This window comes from Tachypleus tridentatus, chromosome 12 (assembly GCF_004210375.1).
Source record: "Tachypleus tridentatus isolate NWPU-2018 chromosome 12, ASM421037v1, whole genome shotgun sequence".
Lineage (NCBI taxonomy): Eukaryota > Metazoa > Arthropoda > Merostomata > Xiphosura > Limulidae > Tachypleus > Tachypleus tridentatus.
In genome coordinates, this window is record NC_134836.1 from 26,211,624 (window position 1) to 26,236,725 (window position 25,102).

Below are 25,102 nucleotides of genomic sequence, written 5' to 3' on the forward strand. Positions count from 1 at the left end.
TTTTTTATTTATTACTACATAATTTTCAACAAATGTAACTAAAACATGAATATTAAAAATTTATGACATTAGATAAGAAAAACTATTGTGGTCTCTCTTGGGAACACACATCCATCTTGTAATGCAACTTCATAGCTTTTTTATTCTAAACTCCTACTATGTTGTTTGTTGCTTTATGTTAATTAGATACAATCTAGAGAACAATAATATGAATTAAAAGCCATTATGAAAAGTTTACAATCTGCAGTAATTCTAGACAAAAATTAATTTATGACGAGAAACCCACTTGAAATAAAAATGCATCTCAGAAAGGCTAGTATGGGTATTAACACCTTTGTTGATAAGGGAAGAACAATGTTTTGACCTTCCTAGGTCATCTCCAGGTTAAGAAAGAGAGAGTTTGAAAACATTTATTCTTACTTATGAAAGATCAACTAGTGCACACCACAACTATACACACTCACAAACCTGATTGTCCACTATGACCCATAATGTCAACCTATGAATCATTTAGCTATAACCTCTATAAATATATAGCATGAGCATTTTCTGAATATCTAACATCAGTCAACTCCTTTTTCAAAGACTCTTTCAGCTTTAAATATATTCTTAACCAACTAAATCATAAAGCCTTAATGGTGCATTTTGACGTAATCTCCTTCCTCACAGAAGTCCCAACAACTGAAGCTTGCAAGATAGCTTTAGAAGTTTATATCCAAGACCCCAACCCATCAATACACATCCCCAACAACCAATGAGCAACCCTTCTAGAATTCACTACCACTAAAGATAACTTTATGTTCAATAACCGTAACTACCAACAAATAAATGGCCTAGTATGGGGAATCCCGTGTCATCAGTTCTAGCCAACATTTTATTGACACAGATTGAATCACAAGAGATTAATTCAGCCTTACACCCACCACTATGCTGGTACATGTATGTAGATGATACAATTGCTAAATTCACATCTACAGAACACACACTGTTTTTTCAATCACGTTAACTCGATATACCCCAACATTAAGTTCATCTGTGTACAGAAAAAACTAACAAAATAGTATTTTGTAACCTCAAGATCACTAGAATTGATACACAATTCAAAACAGAAATCCACAGAAAAATCACCCATACTGGATTATACATTCCCTGGGACTCAGCACAAAACACAAAACAAAAACTCAACATATTAAGAAACCAAATAAATACATCCACAAAACTATGCTCACCCAATAAAATTAATGATGAAATCAACAAAATAAAACAACACTTCATCAACATCAACAAATTTCCTAAAAACACCTAGACCAACAACAAACAAACAACAATAAATCCCAAGATACAACAAACTACAAAACCTTATACTGCTGCATACCATATGTTCCCAACATCAGCAAAAAACTAAAATCCATGCTATGTAAAAACTACACTGACAAACACAACTCCAAGATTATTTATAAAATACAATGCTATAACTTCTATATTGGAGAAAGAAGCAGAAAAATGGAAACTAGATTCAAAGAACAAAAAAACAAAAACACCTTCACATGTTTTTGAATACTACAAATCAAATAAACATAACATAACCATAGAAAACACCCAAATACTAAGTAGGGAAACAAATATAAACAAACGCAAAATCAAAGAAGCCCTACTTATACTGGAACTAAAACCAAATTAAACCAATATAAAGGAACACATTTGTACCTATACTAATTAATAACCCAACATCCACCTACAATCCTGTACCTGTTTATACTCTCGTCCCTAAGACATGACCATCAACAGTCACATTCAAACTCTCTCCTTCTTAACCTGAAGATGACCTAGGAAGGTTGAAATGTTGTTCTCTCCTTATCAATAAGTGTTAATACCCATACCAGCCTTTCTGAGATGCAAAACAATAATTTTTATTAATTTCATATTTTTCAATTTTTACTCACTGCCTTGATAATTTTGCTATAGTTATGTTAAGAGTAAAGAGAGTCACATATAAGGTAAAAGGTTCTACAGGTTATGCAAGTGGAATGTTGAAACTAAGATGAAAAGAAATTTCTATTCTTAGCATGAAAATCACCTTTCACTCAGACATACCCAATAAAAGTTTCATAAATTCACAAACAAATATTTAATAAAAATACTAAATTCAAAATCTAATTTTCTGTGTACAAAATACCAGTACTGTTCACTAATAACTGGCAAAAGTTCAAGAAGATACACTTATTACATTAAGAGATATGTATAATTTCTTTGTTTTATGACAACTACAAGGTCAGTTAGATATGTTTCCAAAGGGTTAAGAGATTAACATACCAGTTCTTACTACCAAAGCAGTAACATTTTCCTTGCCATAATAACGAGTTTGGATTACTTTTGTTCCACAAAACAGTGAATGTCGAGCATGCTCTTTGGAACTATACAAGGTTTCAGGTGTACCATAAACATTTACTGGCTTTGGAAGAGCTGTTTTTGTGATAGGAACACTTTCTCCTGCATGCAGAAAAAAACGAAACAAAACACAAATTTAAGGTGAGAACCAAGTATGTTAATTACCCCATCTTAGTTATAATGTAATATAAAAAACTTTTACAGTTACAATCAAATAATTTTTTTCTTTCTAAAATCCTTCCAAAGAAGATAAATTTACAAAGAATAAATCATTAGTGGTGTAAAGATATCTTTATAATCATACTATTTCCTGAAAATAAACTTGGTACCCAATCAAAAAATTAAATTTTGTGAGGTATAACCATAATCATGTATTATTTACAATTAAAACAAAATTTTATCAACACAACTGAACAAAAGTCATTAGGCTATGAAATTGATTATTATTAATTTTCTATTTAACTGATTTGAAATTAATTTTTTCCAATATTTTTAAAGCTACTGCAAAAAATAAAAGCATCACCCATGCATTTCATACCTGTCAACATACTTTCATTGACTAAACAGCTTCCAGTGATTATAACTGCATCACATTGCATTACACAGCCATGACGAGGGATCACAAGCATATCACCAGGTACCAAATGTTCCGATGGAATTTTTTCATATTCTGCATACAGTAATGACAGAGTTAGAAATAACAAAACCATAAATGTTCGTATTAATATAAACAAAAAAATGCTATCACTTCTAGAGGTAGTTTTGCACTACATAAAAGTTTCAGTTTAAATGCTGAATATTAATTTCAATCATGAAATGAAGGTTAAATAGTTAATTATCGAATAAATACATCCACCAAGAATGTATCTAAGGCAAAAAATTTTGAAGGCTAAGTTACTAATCTACTGATTAATGTTAGAATGGAAGATTTCTGAACCATATAAAAATTTTATCGTAGTTTGTCATGTTTTAGAGCTCATAATGTTATTCTGAAGTTCTATTCTTTATAACTCATTCATCTTTCTTACTAAAAGTTATTTGCTTGCATTAATGTTATATCATCATTTGTCAAAAATATACCACCTTTTAATTTCTGTCCAGTACAGAAAAGTAAAGAATGACAAATTTCCTTTATCCATAATTTTATTTTGGACACTAAGTTTATTTCACACAAAATTTTTAGCTATATAAAAAATAATTTCAAATTTTTATGTTAAAACATTACATAACAGTCACACAGAAACTAAGGTTCCTTCAACACAAAATTTTATCATTACTCTCAATTCTCCTGTTGTTATCACATCCTGCAACATATTTCAAACTTCATTTTCTTACAAATGATAATATATACATCTCAATTTATATGTCATTTATGCTTCTGTGAACAAAATGTGTCATGTCTACATAATTCAAATATTACCAAATATTCTTATATTATCCTAACACAGTTTGTCACATTACATATTATACATTGAACTAACAAAAAAGTTTCAGATCTATTAGACCATCCTAAGGGGTGATCCAAGGCATGTATAATATTTCACTAAGATTGAGTTTGTTGTTTGCATTTTCTGCAAATATATATTGTGTAGAAATGTCATCTATTTGTGTGCACTATTCATGCTTCAATTTTTGACCAATTTCACTCAAAGTTTAAAATGCATAATGCATTCTCAAAGTCCCTAGGTAGAAGGGATTGAAATTTGGATCTACCCTTTACATGACTATCTATTTATCATCCTTATCCTTACAGATATTTACTATGTAGGACCTCATATTTTGTAGTCTACTCACCATCTTTGCCTCTACAAATGGTTACCAAATCAGATCCATACACTGTATCATATAAGGTTTTCTGGTTCTGAAATATTGTTCAAGCAATATTATATTTTACAATACAGGTAGGAAATAATATGTTAAAAAAATTTAAATTGTTATAATCTTACGTACAAAATTAACTATCAAATAATAATGTAGGTTTCTCAGCCTACACATAGAGTTAATGCTACTTACACTTTACTTACTTTGATCTTGAAGCTAAATTACATCTCAATCTCACTGACTACTAAATTTTTATAGTAAAGTCTATTTCATATACATTTTTTAAACCTTCTCTGGATTTCCTAAGATTCATATACCAAACTAATCATTAAAAAGTATCACAAAAAATTCTAATACTAAAAAACTTCATAAATAATCAAAGACATCTAAACACATTTAATTCTGTTTAGCAATATGTACTCATACCTTGCGAATTTGATACACTCCTGTCGTGAGAGAGAGAAGTGACATGACAATAATACAAGAGGCATAATAAGGATAATCGTCAAGGTACCATACAATAATACTGAAGACTTGGAAAACATAAAAAGGTTCCAGGACCTATACAAAGAATAAAACAGGCAAAAGAAATTTGCTTATAATGAATTTAAGAGTTAAACACACTCAAAGTGTGATGCTTCACATTAAACCTATAATCATCAATACCAAGAACTTTCATACATTTTACTAATTAGCTACATCCTCATAAAATGTCACAGTTTCCAGTGTAATATTGCTGGTTAAATAAGACAGACATTTTTCTTAGTTTATGTTAATAATTTTATGACCATGTTTTAAAATTTAACAACGTGTAATAAACAAAAGGTAACCAAGCATTGTACTGATCTTGAAAACTTACATTTATTAAAACAAATTTGATATCCATATTTTTCTAATTATATTTATTCTACAAATACTAGAAAGGTAAAAAGAATGAGTAATGAATATAAAGTGAGGGATAGCTTTTTTTTTTTTCACTCTAAAGGAAACTATATAAATATAAAAATGATAAAAACGCATACTTTAGTAAGTCAATTCTATCGATAATGATATAACTGCAGTAGTCAAAACATCTGCTGACTGTATTAAATCATTTATAATTTATGACCACCTTTCTCCAACTACAACAAACAAGGTGAATATTTCTGGACACTAAAAATATATTTATGATAGGCACCTACTTACCTACCATCTCACTTGCATAGCTATTCTCATTCAGTGTTGCCCTCTATGTAAAAAATTTTGCATGCCACAAGCTTTGAGTTTCCTCTTTCCCAACAATTAAAATGTTTCACAACATCTTCACATGCAAATTGTCATGCAACAACCACCCACCAACAAGAGCGTAACAACCCAACTGATACATGTGGCTTCTTATTTTCAATTCTACTGAACTATTACTTTGAGAGTAGGCAGAAAGGTAGAGGGGATGAAGGGTGGGAAGCGTGAGAGGAGATATGTACCTGTCAGAAATACATTTTCAATGTATGAAAACAATAATTTTCAATAAAGTATCTTATTTCCACTCACACATATAACTAGAATCCAACATTCAATAGGCAGAGGGACATTGCAAGGGGTAAAAAGAGAAGTGTCCTTTAAAAGTATCCAAAGAATATCCTGGAAAAGGAACACACATAGTAGATTGCACCATGACTATACTCTGTGCCTAGTGTGGAAACAGGGGTTACATTCATAAGCAGAAAGTAGGAGGATCACATCCAAAGAAACAAAACCTAAAAAGAATGTGTGTGTCCCATAGCACAGAATGACCATGGTGCATTGGATCATATGCAGCCAGTCAACTCCAGTCCAAAACTAAGCAAATTTAGGCATACATCTTCTGACCCATGGTACAAAGAGTGTCCACACCACCTTCACCTCGAATTGAGCAGAATAGAAGGATATATGTACTAAGCCAATCTACAATTCATGAAATGTGTGCAAATCCACAACTACAAATAGTCATCTGGAGAACCAACCTTTGAATGACAGTATTGATGTGCCAATGTGGTAGTTCATGTCAAATCCAAATCACACTTGGCTGGTTCCAAACTGTGGAACATCCACCTCAGGTGTAAAACTCCTGGAGTAGGGCACCAAAGGAATAACTACTATCTTGAGAAACCTCATCCACTGGATAGGACTACACAGAAGTTGAAGAGCATGTGATCAGATCATTAATCTCCTAGACTCCTCACAAAGAATTAGAGCTTTGAGACTTTGCTAGAAAGGTAGGATAAAGAAATATGATTAACACATCTTGAGGACTTGTAATGATTGGATCAGCTCCAATCCAAAACTACTCACTGTGAACAAACACTCAGGGTTCCCAATCAGAAAGGTGGTGGAATACAACCTGAGAATTCTTCTCAAAAGCAACATTAACTTCTGGATAGAACCACACAGAAGTTGTAGTGCAATATCAACTTCTGGGTTCCACTACATGGAAGTGGATTACCTATGCAAATGACACAAAACCTCCTCACCCAGACAGAACTGCACAGAAGCTAGGTGCAGCAGCAAACTCTAAATCCCACCACATGGAGGTGGAGTGTAATTGTGAAATATGCACAACATCATTCATCAGATAGCACCACACAGAAGCTGTAACACAATGCCAACCACAGGTATCACCAGTAGATCAACCCAAAAAACCACAATAGATAGAAAAATCTGAGTTGGGACTTCACAACATAAACCCCCATGACACACTGAACAGAGGTGGAGCAACAGAGTCACTCGACAGAAGATAATATGCTCCAAAATGACATTCTGATGGCCAATACAACACAGAATTTGAAAGATAAGTGGTATACCTGGACAGGCAATGCTCAACACTCAGTGGAACCCTAAACATAAAAGGGTCATGCCAATGGAAAGCAAAAATATAGAAATGATAAATTACAAATCACAGCCACACCAATGTCTAACGAATGGTGGCATGCAGAAGGAAATACCTGAATGAGGAAGAAACAGCTACATGATACAGGTAGTGGGATATGAAAGCATAAGGTGTAATCTGCATACATGACTGAAGAATTTCTTCCAATGAATATCAGAGATGAGATACCATGAAAAAGGTAAAGCATCTGATCTGATAGCATGGTACCTAGAATAAATTGTGGGATGAAAGAGACAGAGAGAAATATACCAGTCTAATAAGTTGACAAACCCAACCTGTAAGGGTAAAAGGAGAAATGTAATGCATAAAGGAAAGTTGCCAGGGATGAAAAGACAGGAATGGGAACCACATAAAGAGACTGTGTGTGTAATGTAACAATGAAGATCATGAAGAGAACATAGAAGCCTATCCAGATCAGAACAGGAATAAAAATGGGAAATGGAGGGAAGTCAGTGAGAAGGAAGAATGTCTCACAAAAAGTGATGAAGTTTTTGTTGAGAAAAATCAATCCATTATAAATGCAGTAATTTATGATATTTTGGCTAATCAAATATATTTATTAAAAAACCTAAAAAATTATTTTGTTTCACATTGTCCCTATGCAAAATTTCTTAAGGCTCAGCAACTTATGACAAGCAGCAACCAAGTACAAGTTCAGTAACAAGAAGAGATAATTGTTTGTTTTACCTCATTTATTGTTGTAACTTTTAAGAAAAGTAACTTTAAAAAAAGCATAATTTATATTTATTTCACAATTTTTATGTTGGATTATGAAGCCAGTGAAATTTATCAAAACTATACAAAGATTCAATAATGAAAATAACAGAAAATATAAAGTTTTTTCTTAAAAATATATGATAATTATCTCAAGGTTATAAATATGTTGCATATAAAATTTGAAAATTTTCTCAAGCAAAAAGATTTTTAATCTTAAAATTACTTTGCAATTTGGAGAATCAACATTCAAAAAGAAAAGGCATGAGAAAAAAGTATTTACAAAATCTTAAAACTTAAATTAAAATCCAATATTTGGTATATGAAAGCCTTGTGATGTTTACTGATGATTTGCATAATTTCATGAAGATTGTCTTATTAATTTAAAAGTTGTAGCACGAAAACTACAACAAGCACAAAATGGTTACAAGGTTGGTCTGTGGGAATGAACCTGTGCTGAAAAGAGTTAACCCCTTTGTAATGGGTCAGAGGTCAAAGGCCACATCATCACATTTGTTGACTTGCACTCAAAATTTTATTGAACTATTATTTTATGAATTTATGTCAATAAGTTTGGAATATAATTGGAGATTATAATTTAAACTTCAATATTATACAAAAGTTAGTTTCTTATTTTAAAAGTAAATATTAAAAGAACACATCTAAATATAAGTTTTAGTGAGTCGTGTGTTACGTTGAATGTAGTACTGTTTAAAATTAGATGTTTGTGATGTTGAAATACTAATTCTATAATTTTATAAATATTAGGAACTCAAATTACTAATAGTGGCAAGCTAGAATATAAAATAAAAATATTAAATTTTGCTAAGATATGGCTTATGTACGACTTAACCACTATAGCCCCAATTTAACTCTTACCATTTTATGAAATGGTCCCTTATATACTCTTACTACAGTATATGACGTGTGAAAACCAATCAACAGCTTAGAATGTCCCCCGAGTGGTTTTTTTCTGCCATTTCAATCTTTGAAAAGGCTTCCATGTTCTTTTGATCCAAACTTTCAACGAGGTTGGTTGTGTCTTTAGTCTGCTCAAAGTTTCATACATTATAAAATCTAAAACCTTAGTTAGTAAGGATAATAAATTATAGTGACATTATACAAGGTGGCCCATAAGTCCCTTCCCATCCGTATATCTTATGCATCCAATGTATCTGTGTGCTGTTCCTCATTCTTGCTGCATAATATTATGCAATGCCATGTTCTGCGAGATATCTTCCTCAACATAGCAGGGTTTATTTTTCTAAATGCCACAGTAACTGCTGCCTTTAATTCATCATTTATAATACATGCATAATTGAATATAACATAATAGCATATGAATGGTTAGGGACTTACGGGCCACCCTGTATGGTATCAGTGTAGTTATTTATGAGTTTTTTATTATTCACCTGTATATATATGCAACCTAAAAAATGTCCTTTGATATTCTCCACATGCAAAATTTTAAATGGCTTAGCAAGGTATGTTGAACAACAACCAAGTACAAAAATCATAGTGAAGAAAACATAATTGTTTGCTTTATTTCTCAATTCACTGTTCTAAATTTTTAAAAAAATAAGTTTAATAATTTATTTCTAAATAGTAAATATCTGTATACATGTATAATAATTGAAGTGTGACTGTATATTACAAAATTCTAGTTCATTAAAATGCAGCCAAGACAGGGAAGACTAATGGTCAAGTTTTATATTACTGTATACGTGAACCAAGTTCAAGTGCACCACATCAATGCAAGTTATATAATGTTAGGCAGGCACAACTATTATAATAAAAAAATGTAAATATGTATGTATCTTCATATATAACATCACGAGACTTAAGTTACTTAGACTATATATGTGTTATAATATGTAACCATTCCAGCACAAAAAAAAAAAAAGCAATTTCTTTCTTTCTTTTTATTATTATAGTTACAAGGTTGGTTAAGTGGCAGACCTCACATAGTTAGAGTATAGAAAATCATATAAAATATAAAGTTTTGTTGAAAATAAACATTTTAAATGTATTTAGGAGATTTTAGTTTATGCAATTAGTATTTGGGATTTTTGGGACAAAAAATAGTTTTTTTTAATTATAACATAAAATCACTTTGCACCCAGACTAGTAAGGAAACACTGTTTTCACAAACAAATCTTTAGTAAATATATTTATTAAAAAATCTGATTTTTTGTGTGCAAAATACTTGTAATCTTTACTGAACATCTACCAAATTCTGTGAAGATACATAGGCTGTATCAAAAGTTATAGTACAAATACTTAACGTATGCAAGTACAGACAAACTCATGTATGTTATACCAAGCCCACAGCAAAAGAGTTAATGGAATAAGAGTCATGTATGTCAGGAGGGTGTTATACTCTCATTGGTAGAGGATTATCAAATAACAATTTACATGTAAAACCTCTGTGAACCACATTAATTGTAGGATAAGGGCCAGTTTAAGGTGATGGCATGTAAAATTTTTTTTTTGCGTATAGAGGGCAACACTGAAAAAAAATAGCTATATGTGAGAGAAGGTAGGTTAGATACTGTATTGGAAAATATCATAAATCACTCATTCAAAAGAACATAACTTTCTCTTTACACATTCAACATGTTTAGTGGCTTATGTATCTGTGTAATTCCTTAAAACTATTTGATAAGCAAATCCTTTCCAATACTATCATGCTATTAGATGAGTTCACACAATTGCTTGAATCTACTTGATTCATAAGTTATATACTGAAAGAATTTCCTCATAGGTCTTGACACTATTAAGTATATAATTATTTAAAAGATAAAGCAAGCCTACATTTGTCAAAACAATTAACAAATGGTATATATGCGATATAACTCAAACACAAAAGCCCATTTATGGAACAAACATTTAGAGCAGTAGTTCCCAAACTTTTGTGCTCACAGCACACTAGGAAACACAGACATGTTTCCCTTTTTTTTTTTAATTTGATGTTTGTGAGTTGAAAATCCAAACTCACACTAGTACGTTATGGAAAACTGTTAAAGCACGATCTGAAATTTCAGAATACTCATCTTTAACAGAAATCCATAATGTATTCAGAGGTAATTCAACATGTTTCATTTTATGACTGCAACCACATGAAATAGATGCTAACTATTCTTCTTCATTTACTGTAAAATCCAAATCAGATGAAACAGGCATAAAAAGGTTTCTCACTCAGTTTAAACTCTCTGTAGTCAAAAACAGAGAGTTATGTTGGATATTGTGCTCCAGTGTTTCCAAATGCTCCATTATGAAAACAGCAATATCTTTTATACTGGTTTGGGGTACCAGTGTAACCATGTCAAAATTATTCTTCCTACCTCTGTTTAACCAAACATAATTTTTGTTTAACTGACAGTTGCTTATCTGTAGATGTAAATGTTTTCATTTTGTCCTTGCAAACTAGTATTAACACTGTTCAGATGCCCAAATGCTTCTGCTAGGTAAGCTAGCTTAACACACCAAAGTTCACTGCTGAGATATTCATAAAATTTGTGATTTCCTACTATCTTTCATCTTTCAGATAATACACACGAGCTAACACTTTTCTCCTTAAATGCCACCTTACCTTTATAAGTAAAATGAAATATTCATATTGAAAGTTTACAGCCAGTAGCACTGCACATGTGCAAATTAGCAAAATATTGCATAAATAACTTTGTAAAAACAAAAGAAAACCTGAAGCCATGCAAGTGTAACCACATCTATAGGAGTACCCCATATACTCTACTTTAACACTGTTAGGATAATAAGTCCATGCTAGCATAAATAAACTTGATTATTTTACACGGTAATGAAAAAGCAGACTTGATGCCATACATTTATAGAATTTCACAACACATACAGAATGGCTTTGTGGCACACTGTTTTGGAACCACTGATTCAAAGAAACAAATTACACTAAGCATCATGATTTGTTATAAACACTGATAAGATAATGGTGATTTGAATATCAAAAATATGAAACTAATTTCCACCTAAATGCATCTTCCTTTTCTAACTATTAGTTTGATATTTTTACACTTTTGTCCTTCTAAAAACAAATGTAAGTTATGCATATGTAATGTCCTCTGCTGGTACAGCGGTAAGTCTACGGATTTACAATGCAAAAATCAGGGGGTTTGATTTCCCTCGGTGGACTTAGCAGATAGCCCAATATGGCTTTGCTATAAGAAAAATACAAGAACACCTATGCAATACCTATTAGTGCAATGTAGAATTTATTCATCGTAAGAAAATTTATTAAAGGGTGATTTATTAAGTTTTCTTTAAAATTTTTAGTTCAAAAGAAGACATTAGTTGTAATAAGCAATTCAATAAATGAACATAATTTTAACTCTACAGCCCTCAGTGCCATTATGAAATTTCTTTCTGTGTACAATACTGCATCACATTAAAAATTTAATTAAAACACTTTACTGTAGTGCAGCAATTGTTTCTGTGGGGAATATGTCAAAATATCTCAAAGCTCTGTGGGCATAACTGATAACAGACAAAGGATTTAAAAGTAAAATTAAGAGTAAACTATAAGTAAAAAGATAAAAACTTCAAATTACACATAAGAAAATGCGACTATTCTAATGGATTTCTGTGGAGAGTTGAAGGTATGTTTTTATTTCCATTTCTTAATTTTAAACATTTTATAACACTGTATATGGTTGGTGATACAGTAGAGAAAATGGAAAATAAAGTATAAATATTTACATTAAAAACATTGAATTTTCATTTAGGTTGTTCTAGAGATTATACAAAAAGTGCGAGTGCAAATAACTGAATTAAACGTTTTTATTAGAAATACTATTAAAAAACAATATTAAATACTTTATTTTTCTGAAACTACATGCTGTTAGGAAAATGTTTGTTAAATTTTAAATAACTGCATCCACTAATGTAATTTGTGGAATGAAATATGAGGAGATACCTACTAAAAAAACTACTAGCCAGTATTCACAGAGTTTAAACACCAGAGAAAAATAAGTCTAATTACATCATCAATATTCACCACATTTCTCTTCATAAACAACACAACACTGTTGTTCAAACAGTGTCAAATTAGTCATGTATGTGTAAGAACTACAACATTAAAATGAAATGGTGTGTAATACAGCACGCCTAGATTAAAGTTTAGTGGGGCTCTAAGCTCACATAATATTTAGAAATAATAATGATGATTATAATAATAATAATAATGACAAAAACCCACTTTTGCCTCTAATCTGCTAGTTTTATGAGCACTAATTGTTTTATTTGGATAACCAACTGGGGCCATAGTCTTGTACCTATGCACTAATTCAGTACTGCAATACAGTGTACCCCTGGTGTTCTTAATACATACATTAAATCATTCTTCTACATACTGTCACATACACTAGGCAGATGAAATAAGATGAAAGAAATAATGTTGAAATTTCCTTGTTTGATCTTACAATTTAACTATTAAGAATTGAAAATTAAAACAATAGTATTTCTGAAATGAAAGAACTAACCTCACTAAAGAGAATCCGTAGAATAGAGTCAACGCTGACTGCAATAGTGTTATCCCCATACAACACTCTTCTGATTAGGAAAGAAAAACAAAGAAAATTATAAATATTATTTTCTTTCTTACATGAAAAATACAAATTTTTCAAAATTGTGCCACAATACTTTTTAACTTACAATTTTATAAGAAATAGACTAAAGTTACTTAATACTACCTTATAGTATATGGGATTAATTATAAAATTGTTTTATAGAAGGTATTTGAGGTACTTTGTATGGTAATCTTGTGTAAGATCTAAAATTCAATTTGTGCAATGAAGAATGCAAGTTTAAAACTATACAAAAATAATAAAGTAAATACTGTGTAATAATTTCTTGAAAAAAAATAGCAAAATAAAAGTTTATGAATGTCTTTTAACCTATCAGTCTTGCAAAGGGTCCTTATTTTGTTGGCCCCAGATAAGACTTAAACACTGATCAACATTAAAATACTTTATAATTCAACCATTTTCACCAGCGATTCCTTATCATTTTACATTACCAATAGCTAAAAACAGGCAAGACATAAAAAGAAAAGTCACAACTAAAAAGAGGTCTGATATCTTACACCAGTGTTCTTCTAATGTGGAACGTTTTTTTCTTCAGAACACTTTCTTTCTAAAAGTGCTTAGAGTATCAATTGTGACATTCTAAAGTTATCCACAGATCAAGACAGTAACCAACTTGAGAAAAGAACAGAATATAAAAACTGACTTTACCCTTAAACAGCTGGAATGTTGCAGGTAGCAGCATCAATTGAAGATTGATGCTGGCTGCCATTTGAGAGTTAACTGAGCTACAGAAAAAAACTGATCAGAAAATGAAATCATTCCTTATCACAGCAAGTCAGAAATAGATGTGTACAAAATGATGAAGTTGCTAGGTAAATTATAAAAGCAATTTCTGTCATAAATCAAGAATACATGATTTTATACACACACAGAAATGATTACATTTTCTAAGAATGCAGGCACTACCTACATCAAAGGTTGTCTCGAATGGAAGAAAGAAGAGATCTAACTGTACAGCATTTGTAAAACAAAACATAAAAATGCTGTCAAAGTGCCAAAATTAGGCATATTTTTATATTTATCATGGGTGAATACTAATGAAAATATAAGTGGGATGCAGACCTGGACTATGAATAACTATAACATGAAACAAGATCATTACTACAAAAAGTAGATTTCCTGTATGCCAAGTTTTGCAAGTACTTCAAAAACACACACTTTTGAAAATTTTGGTGAGCTTTAACAGCTTCCTTTTCTTAAGTTAAAGAGGAAATGGACATTTAGGTAACAAAAGGTTTCTCATATAAAGCACATTTGTGTCATAACTCATGCAATATTAGATATCTTTTACACATTATACACTTGTTTTTATACAATGTTAAATAACATTATGTACCCCAGTGTTTATTATCTACTATCCAAACACTGTGTTTTTCCATAATTGTTTATAAATAATTTTTATCCAACAGCTCTTATTATTTCTAATTATTATTGTGGTTGAAACTATGTTGCTGACCTACCACATCACATAAAAAGTTTTCAGTTAAAAGTACTTTATTATGGGATAGTTGACAGAGAAATGTTTTTCACTGCCTACTTGATAGTTATTTTTATTATATGCCCAAATTCATGTAAAGTCATATTCAGTGCATTTTTTATTTTAATATTTTTATTTAAACTTCCACTGTTGTTTTTAGACAAGTGATAAATAGAATTTTTTATACAATATGTGTACCTGAAATCACTGCAAAGTTGTAGCAGAAGTAATTTTGTACTGAAGGAATTTTCAGATCACATACTTTTCAGCTCCACACAAGAGGATAAAATAATTTTTACAGTGAAATAAAAGATGAATTTTGAGAAACAGTATGATCCTGCTTGTACTATAAAGATTGGTTAAAATAATCCACAATAAAAATAATTGGTTAGAAAGTATGGATACTACAAAACAAAATTAAAACTGATATGCGAGCCTACTTCTTAATCGTGTACGAAAAATTTATATAATGCAAGTTATTTATCAGTAACTGGCATATTTCTAAAAGAAGGAAGTCAACTGCAAGGAGTCTGGTAACTAGATTTTTTGCTATCAATATTACCATAACAAAATGCAATTAAGAAAAGCACTGCACCTATTCCAGGTAATCTCAAAGTTTAAATATTATATCTATTTCTTTTCAGGTACATTGTACTAAAATATTAAGGTTAAATAAATATAACCAAAGTTTTGGGCTCAAAAAAAGATAATTTTTTTATTATTAGCATAACAGATGTTTTCATGGAAATCATTTGGATTTCACTTAACACAAGGTATAAATAGAATTTATTTAATTCCAGATTACGTAGTCTTGTCAGCTCACTTGAAGAGATTTGCATTCAAAATAAAGAAATTATTTCAGAGAATGGATAACAAAAGCAATGCATTTAACAAATTAAAAAAATCATCTACATTGAAATAAATTTAAAAACAGTTTCCTTCTACAGCTAAGTGCTCACTTATTAGACTCTCTAATGTCAGCATTAACACATCAATAATAATTAACAAGTTATCAAATCACTGGATTCTCTTTAAACTTTCAATTATGTTTACACTCTAGAAAAAATATTCAAGTATTGAGTCTTCCACTACACTTCTCAACTTCACTATCACTGAGTCATTAACAGGCTCTTTTGACAAGATATGCTTACTTCATCAGTGTGATTTGCTTAATTGTTCCTTAATTTTTTTATAAATGGCCATTATGTGCAATATTCTCATATGACTGCTAGATTATCTCTAGTTTCGTAAACTTTCATTACTTACTACTAACCAAGTTGTATTAATGTACTGCTGATAAGAACCACTAGTTCTTCTTGATGATGAGAAACCCACCAAAAATTAAAATGTATCTCAGAATGGCTGGTGTGGGTATTAACACTTTTATTGATAAACAGAGAACAATGTTTCAACCTTCCTAGGTCAACTTCAGGTTAACAAAGAGAGAGTTTGTAACTTCTTTTTGTTTTGTTAACCTAAAGATGACTTAGGAAGGTTGAAACATTGTTCTCTGTTTATCAATAAAAGTGTTAATACCCATAACAGCCATTCTGAAATACAGCCACTAGTTCAGTTACCTCAGAAATAGTTTGGAATGTTCTTCCAGTTCACTCAAGCATGTGAAACTGATCTCTTTCAAACTTTTCTTTTTTTTTTTTTTTGCTTTCCTTAGCTCTATGGTTAAGGGTATGTCAATCTGGCACTTGCTCATATGAAGAATGAAAAGTGATTTTCATGTCATGCATAACATATTTTTCAAATTTTATTTGCATAACCCCTAAAACCTACTAAATGAGTAAAGATTTTTTTTACAGTGAATATTTGTTATTTTTCACTATCTCAACCATATTACTAACTCTAGTTATTATCATCAGTGTATAATACAATAAAAAAACATTTTAAATTAAGACATATGAAGAATTTACAGAACTTTCAATTTTATCAAATAATCTTCTTTGCATTATACTTTTAACTATATATCTCATACATTTTCACATATTGTTTATTTTTTCTTTCCTGCCCTTCAACATTATAATTTACTGTGACACATGCCAATTAGCATCCATGGCCATAAATATCTAGCTCAAATAATTATAATTGGCTGAGAAATTACTAGTCTGTGTGTAGATAGAAAGTGAGCATTACTTCTATCTGAAATTCCAGGAAAGTTATTTCTCCTTTGTCTGAACATACCCTAAAAGCTCGAAAGAAGAACATGTAAACACAGCAATTAACTTATTTACCATTTATGCACAGCACAGTGTACATGAAGTATTCATTTTATACAAACTGAAGAGTAAACTTGCACATCACATAACAAAAACACGAAGTAAATACTCACTCAAGTATTCTTTTTTCTTGTTGTCGATATCAGTTAACCCTATATTTTTCTTATACTAATGGCAGTTGTGCATTAAATAATTTTTTATTCAGCTAAATAATGCACCAAGTAACAGACTAATGAAAACCAAAGTTGTATTGTAAGTGAAATTGACACTTATCTCTTCAAAACAGAATGTAATACAATACTTCATTTGATAGATGAAGACCTTGACATTCTAATGTTTATAAGCAATGTATAATTAAACACAAGAGAACTATTAAAACCTGAAAGTGAAGATGTGACAGGTGGGAGTGGCAGAAGGGGTCTGATTTTCTATTTGATAGCTCTGTAAACAAATAAAATTAAAAGCTATACAAATTATGGTCTGTCTGAGTAATAATGATTTTACGGTGAGTAATCTACATTTAATTTCATAGTTTCTTGAGATGTGGTGGATAAATTAGAGATGACAAGATATCTAAAAAAATGTATCATACAAGTCACATTAGGGGAAATTCAGGTTTATTTTTACATACCACCTTGTAAAATTAAGAGTTTAAAGCTTATATATTATTACTGAATATTTTTATGTTATACTAATTGGTGTAACAAACAAAAAGTAGTTTAATAACAATTTTGAAAATAAGACAAACCTTTTGTCACGAGTAACAAATACCTGTGATGAGAGAATTAAAGAGCAATACACATTTACTATCTAACATTCATGTTGTATGTGTTCCTTTATTACTTGTCTTTAATACAGTGATATCATTTATCTACTACACCACTACATTTTTATCACTTAAAAATATAAAATATCCACTTATGTAAATATGATACATTACTTTATATATTTCTGTTTAATTAAAGTAGTGATATAAAAGCCACACATTTGTAATTTTTAAGATGATACAGTTCAAGACAAGTTCTTAGATGAATTTTACCTGAGAGTTTGATCTTTAGAAGAAATCCCTTTACTATCTAAAAATCTGGAACATGGTACATTCTTCTCTAAACCTCTCAGTCTCTCAAATTTCCCTCTCTCTTGAGTCCATATATATCGAAGCTTCTTATTTTCAAAATATTTCAAAGTATTTTTCTCTATAAATTCACCCTGAAATAAATTCACATTTAGGTTATTTAATGTTTTACTTTGTATTCTGATGTAAAATGATCATACCTGCACTGCTTTATCTTAATATTAATCTTCCCTAATGATTTGTATAGGCTGGATTAAGCTCATGCAAATTCATATCACTGAAAATTAAAGTTAACATTTTTCTTCATTCAAAATGCATTTCAGACAGATATCTCACCTTCCTGTAAAATAAAAAGCTATTACACCTCATGCACGCTGCTTAGTACATTCATGTGCAGACAAGCAAACCATTAGCCTCCCACACCACTGTGTGTCAAAATGTATTGTACCAGCCTATGATGTAATCATCATCAGACTACAACCTTCCATCAATAGCAAAGCATACAAGAATTAGTGTGGCTTGTAATCTCCAGGAGCTCTAGCAATTGAACAAAGGCTCATTCTTGATGAGGGAAAGGAAATGCACCTAAAGTGGTGAGGAAGGGTAAGGGAATATGTAGAGAGGTATCTCTCCAAAATATATTTTCAGGTAAGAAAAATGTAAACTTTAAATGTATTACTAACCCCTTTGTACAAGAAAAAATTAGACTCTTACACTGAAGATGGTAAAAAGCCAGTGCACAAAAAAAAAAATTATAATGATGGGCTCTATTCTAAAATCAGTGTAAATATGGGAAAGCCTGTGAGGTTTGGCACCCATAAAGTAGAGATAGACTGGTGAAGCAGATCTGTGTGAGAGACTATATCCATCTCCTCACTCAATGATATTGGGGTATTCATTGCTAAGAAGAGGTAGAATAAAACAGTTTCATAAGAATTTTTTGTTTCACAAAGAAGTGTTGCTTTGTAGGCAGAATATAAGAGTGCTCAACCAGCCATTATTTTGAATATGGGCAGATGAGAATGAGTGTGTAATGTGGCTAGGGTTATAAGTGAGACCATTCTGTCAAGAAAAATACTTGCTTTGGACACCACAGTAATGAGATGCAGAGCAAAGCATTTCAAATTTATAACCTCAGACAAAACCACCAGGAATGGCTTGGTTCATTTTATAGAAGGATGTCCTGTGCAACATCCCGCATCTATTCAAGTCTTACAACAGTTGAATTGCACTACCTAATGAAGAACTTTGCAAATCAACCTTTTCAATGGTCTAGGACTGGGGAAGCAAGGATTTTCTTGTATTCCACTAGAAGAAACAGAGGAAGGAATTTGCATAAGGGAAAATATGAGTGATGCATGGAGCACATTATCACACACAATAACTTAGTAATACACCTAACATCACAATGGATTACCATAAATAAATAGAGTAGGTACAAGTTATTTACACGGGTAGGTTCGTAACTGGTGCTGACATTTTTATATTTTTTTTTCACAAATGCAGAACAACATAGACAACAAAATATATAAAGACACTGCTAAAGGAGTCTTCAGGAAAACCCCATCCCAACAGCAGAAGCTGATCTTAAAGACATGACAGACCAAGAACTAACTGTGGTATCATTAGCTCAAAAGAAATTTCACAGTCACTAAAACAGAGGCCCTGGGAAGGAGTGCACTATGTTTCAAGATGGAGGAAACAGAGAAGGTGTCTGAATGGATCATGACAAGCCCAGAATTATGAAAAGGATGATGGCAAACCTGTGAAGTAGCATTTACCTGAAGGATGTAGAGGTAGAGAGATATCTTTGGAAACCAGATGAGGAAATGGATCAGGTATCTAGAACTATAATCAACTGTAACACAGATAGTGATGTAAGAATGGGCATTTTCAAGCACAAAGCAACACAATGTGGCAACTGTGTTGTATTCACATTTAAAAAAGCAATCCACATATGTAAGTTAAATGAGCGTATAAACTTACTTCAGAGTTCTGGACGACTCCCAAAAGATTTGGGTCTGGATATGGTGAAGGAAAGTGACATCCAAGAGCATGTGGCATTGAATGAGCCACCATGACTGTAAGAGGATATACGTGCACTGGCATGTCAGAAACCACTGAAGGTGATAAATATGAGCACAACTAAAAATAAGGAACTTTAACAGAAAGAGGCCCAAAAGAAATTCACTCATGCTAGAAATGAAGGAGTCATAAGACCTTCAGTATTGAAAGCTTCATGTTGCAAAGACAAATAAAAGTAGGTTATGCCTACTATGCAAGGGAAAAAAGAAAGGACCCAAAGTGAATGAAATACAGGGTTCAGTGGGGGTTGAGACTGAATCAGAAAACAGAACCATCCACCCCAAACAATAAAACTCCCAAAGAAAACAGGAAGTCACACTGGAAAGAGTAAAAAAAGAGGCCTAGTGTCTGTAGGTTAATGAAACAAAAGGCCTCAAGAATGTAACAGCCAAGAAAAAAGTAAAGTAGATGTGAAAAATAAATAAATGGGAGCCAGAGCAACTTGAGAAAAAGAGCTTACAATCAAATGTTTGCCTGGTTTGGATGAACTGAAAGAAGCAAAAGGAAGATGGACATATAGGAATGTGGGAAAAATGTATCAGACCTTTAACTGTGCTATGTACCACTGGTAAACAAAGGTACACTAAAGATGGGTCAAGCAAGGTAAGCTGACAATTGACCACTAACCACCCATCTTTAAGGGAATAAAAAAAAACAAAAAAACATGTAAAACCTCAGTTAAGCAGAGGAACTGTCTCATGAAAATCAAAAAAGATGATGTAGAGAATAGAAGAAAAGGACAGGAAAAAATTACAAAGAATGTAATGAGAGAACAATAGGTTGCAACAAAGTAAGTATATAAGTGTACAAAGTGGGATGTACAGCTCTCATGGGAGAGAAGCCAAAAGGTAACATCAGAGGAGGGGGACTTGAGATGGTAATAAGAGGTCAAGAAACAGAAGGAGCAACCCAATAAAGCCAAATTTGATGAGAAAATTGGTGGTGTTACATGGTAGTGCAGGTAAGAAACCAACGTGAGAAAAGATAACTGCTGTTGAGATGGTGCCAAAGTAAAAGAAAAACTCCAATAAACTATATCACAAAGAAAAGGCACAAGACACAAGGCTTAGAGAGAAAAGAGGCAAATAGCAGAAAGTAAGTAATGCAACCTCATGAAGTACGATCAGAAACAAAGAAATCAAGTTAAATGAGATAAAAATGGAAGAAAAAGGTCACAGGGAAAAATGGGTATTTGCACATTTCCTCAGTAAAGCTAATAGGGTTGAGATGTAAAGCCGCAAAAAGAAGAAAAAACAAAAGATTGAATGATGAAATTGTATAAGACAGTAAAACTGGTAGATGAAGAGAGCTAAAGAAAAACAAAAGTAAAAACAGAAAATTCAAGTGATGAAAGCTCCTTCAACAAGGATGCCCAAGCTTCAATAAAAACAAATAACTGTAGAAAAAGAAACCAACAAGACATATTTGTGGTAAATAAGGACAAAGGTAGGATTTGCACCTCAATGGATAGAGAGAACTAGAAACAATAGCAGTCATGGAAATAATAGTGGAAAAACACATTACCAGATTGGGCAGGCTCAGTTGAAGTGGCAGAAACAGTGTTGAAAATCCTGAATCTGAAATCAGGATAAAGCCAATTACATGATGCACAGTGGTAGTAATACTGCTAACTGTCTGAGTGCTTGTAGTTGGCCATTACAGTATCGGATAACATCAGTGAAGGAGTGTCAAAAATCTCAGATGTCAGAAACATAAATACCGATACCAACTGATCCATACAAATGATTTAATGGTGGTTTTTTCTGTAACATATGAGGAACATTACAGGTTCCAAGATTTTAATTTTTGAAAAATAAATTGAGCTTCATACAATAATAGTGCATAGGCCTAATAATGACCATGAAGAGTATGAGTTAAACAATGAGAATAGACAGAATGACATGCATCTCAAAACAATAAAAATTTGAGTAAAATAAAATCAATAAAGATAAAAATAAAAATTCTTACTGCAAAGTTTAAATTATTGTATTGTTCTGGCACATAACCAAGGAAATGAAAGAAAATATACACAACAAATGAAAAGTTTAAAAGAATAAGTGCAGAAAGTATTATAATTTCAAAAAACATAAAACACCTGAAGAGTAACAGTGATGAGAAAAGAATGAGCCTTACTTCAAATGCTAGTGCTCAGAAGCATGTGGAAGGCTATCCTCTAATGATGATTACATCACAGGCTGGTGTATTATATATTCACAACTGTATGGATGGGGCCTTTGTTCAAGCTTTGTGATGTGCACAGGAATTTAATCAGAACTGCAAGTGGGATAATCTCTGTTATGCAGAAAAGTGAGTAACATTTCTGACAAAGATCTTTATTGCTCATATGTGATTTTTCTGGATTATTATATAGTTACATGTGAAACACATACAAACATAATAAAAGTAATATTTTTATAAAAGGAGAGATAATAATGACATCATTATTCTTGATAAAAATCCTCTCACATAAGTAGAACTAAAAAATTTAAGTGTTTTTAAAATCAAAACTATAAACAATCTAGTAATAATATATACTTAATTATTTGGAAAAACAAACTGGAAAATATACATATATATTTTTTTTCTAAAAAATAAAGAGGAATTTTTTAGCACATAAAATTGCAATGATGAAAGCCACAATGTTTAGATGAAGTGGAACAGAATAAAAAATATTGTAACAATATCTGACACTACATTATATCTGTACAAAAAAAACTTCATACTTGCAGCATATTACATGTGATCAGATTGAATTAATGATCTACTTTACATACTTGTGGACCAAGATGAACTAAAGTACTAATGGAGGGGCCTTGTTCCTTGCCCCTACTCACAGAATGCTGCTGTTCTCGGGATGTTACTGATGTAATGGCTTCCACACTAAAAATAAGCCATAAGACATTGGCTTCAAATACAAAACATCTGTAAATTCCTTTGAAATAAAGTGAAACACTAAATTACTTCAAAATGATGCATTACTAATGAAGTATTACATATAATTAGCAAAGTGTAATGCTTTAAAATGCAATCTGATAAATGGACACAAGTCTGTTTTAATGGTGAGGTTGAAATATTAAAAGTAACTTTTATGCAGATAAAGAAAATCATCTATAAAAATATGAACTACTTTGATAACTGTAAGTCATAAATGTGACTATTTTGATACTGGAAACAATTTTTTTTAATGTTTAAATAAATTTAGTGAAGAGTTTCTAATGAACAAATCTAAGTTTACATTTCATAAACTTACAAACTAAATATCTCATTTTCTTCATTTCAATACATAAAGACAAATTTAGGTAGTTTATATTTAATAATTTTTTTTACACAGAATTTTAAAATCTGTGAATTTTATTTTTCCACGAGACTCGTAATGATGGACTTGCAACAGGAAAGGTGCCAAAACAGTGAGCATATATGATGGATTTGTACAACTTAAAAAAACCAACAAATTAGAAACATGTACAAACATGTTAAAAAGCACCAAAAAATAGTCTCAAAACAATTTGTTGTTGTTGCCCTTCCCTCCAGGCCTTGAGTTTTATCTCCTCTCCTGGAGAGTAAGATGGTACTGAAGCAGTTACAGGGCATGAGGTTTTAGCATCACTTGAGTTTTTGCCTTCACTCCCCCTCCCTATTCAAGAATCAAAGGGGTAATGGATCCCTCTAATACAACCATCCTAAAACAAGATTTTCTGATATATGCCTCAACCTTAGATTTAAATCTATAAAACTGAAAAGGAATTGGAATGAAAAAAATTGAAATGTTGAAAAAAGGGGCACTTCAAAACCAAACTCAAAAATTGCAAAATTTTTTGTGCAGGTAAATATGAAATTCCAAATTCAAAGGTACAAGCTTTCTAATTATTTCTCCAGTGTTTCATTTCCTTATCAACAAGAGTAAGATAATTTATTTCATTCCTCCTTGATTTTTTTCTTGGTTATCTTTTTACTAAATTAAATCAGATAAAAATATTTGGAACTCGTTTCAGTCTTCATCCATTAACACAACTATAATTTTATCATCAAAATGAGTATTACTAGTTTTTAATTCATATAGTTATAGTTCATTCAACTTATGAATTTCAATATAATAAAGTCATCCTTAAACTATCACAGCTAAAACAAAAGTTAGTGCTATTTCTGCTGAGATGAAGGAAGATATCTGCAAAATAGATGGAATAATGGACCAGTGCAAGTATCATCTGATATTGATTTGTCACAGTATACCAGTAGTTTGTATATTATAGGTAAAAGATTCTACTACCAAGAAGATAATGACTGCAAATATTCATCCAATGTATGCAGAAATTACTTAGCTAAGAAAGAAGCTGCTGTAGGCATTCAAATGATGCAATGGCCCCAATAGAGCCTCAATCTCAATATACATTCCAAAGAAACTTTATAGGAATGTATTATGAGACATTTGGAGTAAAATCCCAAAGGACACTTTGATTAAGTATCTTAAAACAATGCCTGAAAGACTGTTAGCAATCATTAAAGCAAATGGGGGACACACACAAAAAAAAATAATTGTTCGCTTAACTCATGTACTTTCATCAAGCTTCTATTGTATTAAATATGAAGATTAATAAAATTTCGATGTTTCATCTGTGATTTGTCATCCACTGTCCTTTGAAATAGCCTTAAACCTAATTTTTTACTTTATCCTAACATTTTTACAGTACTGTACATCATATTTCTTAAGCCTATCACATCTAACATTATAAATTTTCTTCAGTTTCATTCCTAATAATAAATGTTGTTTAATATTTCTAAAGTAAAGCATGTAAT

General features: G+C 31.3%; 1 protein-coding gene across 9 annotated transcripts in view; it reads right to left on the minus strand.

Moving 5' to 3' along the window:
- Positions 1-25,102, minus strand: part of anne (polyamine-transporting ATPase anne boleyn) — a 138,840-nt gene that overhangs the window by 69,238 nt on the left and 44,500 nt on the right. For 8 of the 9 annotated variants that reach the window (XM_076473455.1, XM_076473461.1, XM_076473454.1 and 5 more), the window contains 7 exons: positions 23,083-23,188; positions 18,188-18,357; positions 13,339-13,408; positions 4,636-4,770; positions 4,183-4,249; positions 2,927-3,058; positions 2,314-2,490 (listed from right to left, as the gene is read on the minus strand). In XM_076473455.1, coding sequence (XP_076329570.1) covers positions 2,314-2,490; positions 2,927-3,058; positions 4,183-4,249; positions 4,636-4,770; positions 13,339-13,408; positions 18,188-18,357; positions 23,083-23,188 — 857 coding nt within the window. Of the gene's footprint in view, positions 1-2,313; positions 2,491-2,926; positions 3,059-4,182; positions 4,250-4,635; positions 4,771-13,338; positions 13,409-18,187; positions 18,358-23,082; positions 23,241-25,102 lie in introns of all 9 variants that reach the window. The other variant, XM_076473463.1, reaches the window with a different exon arrangement.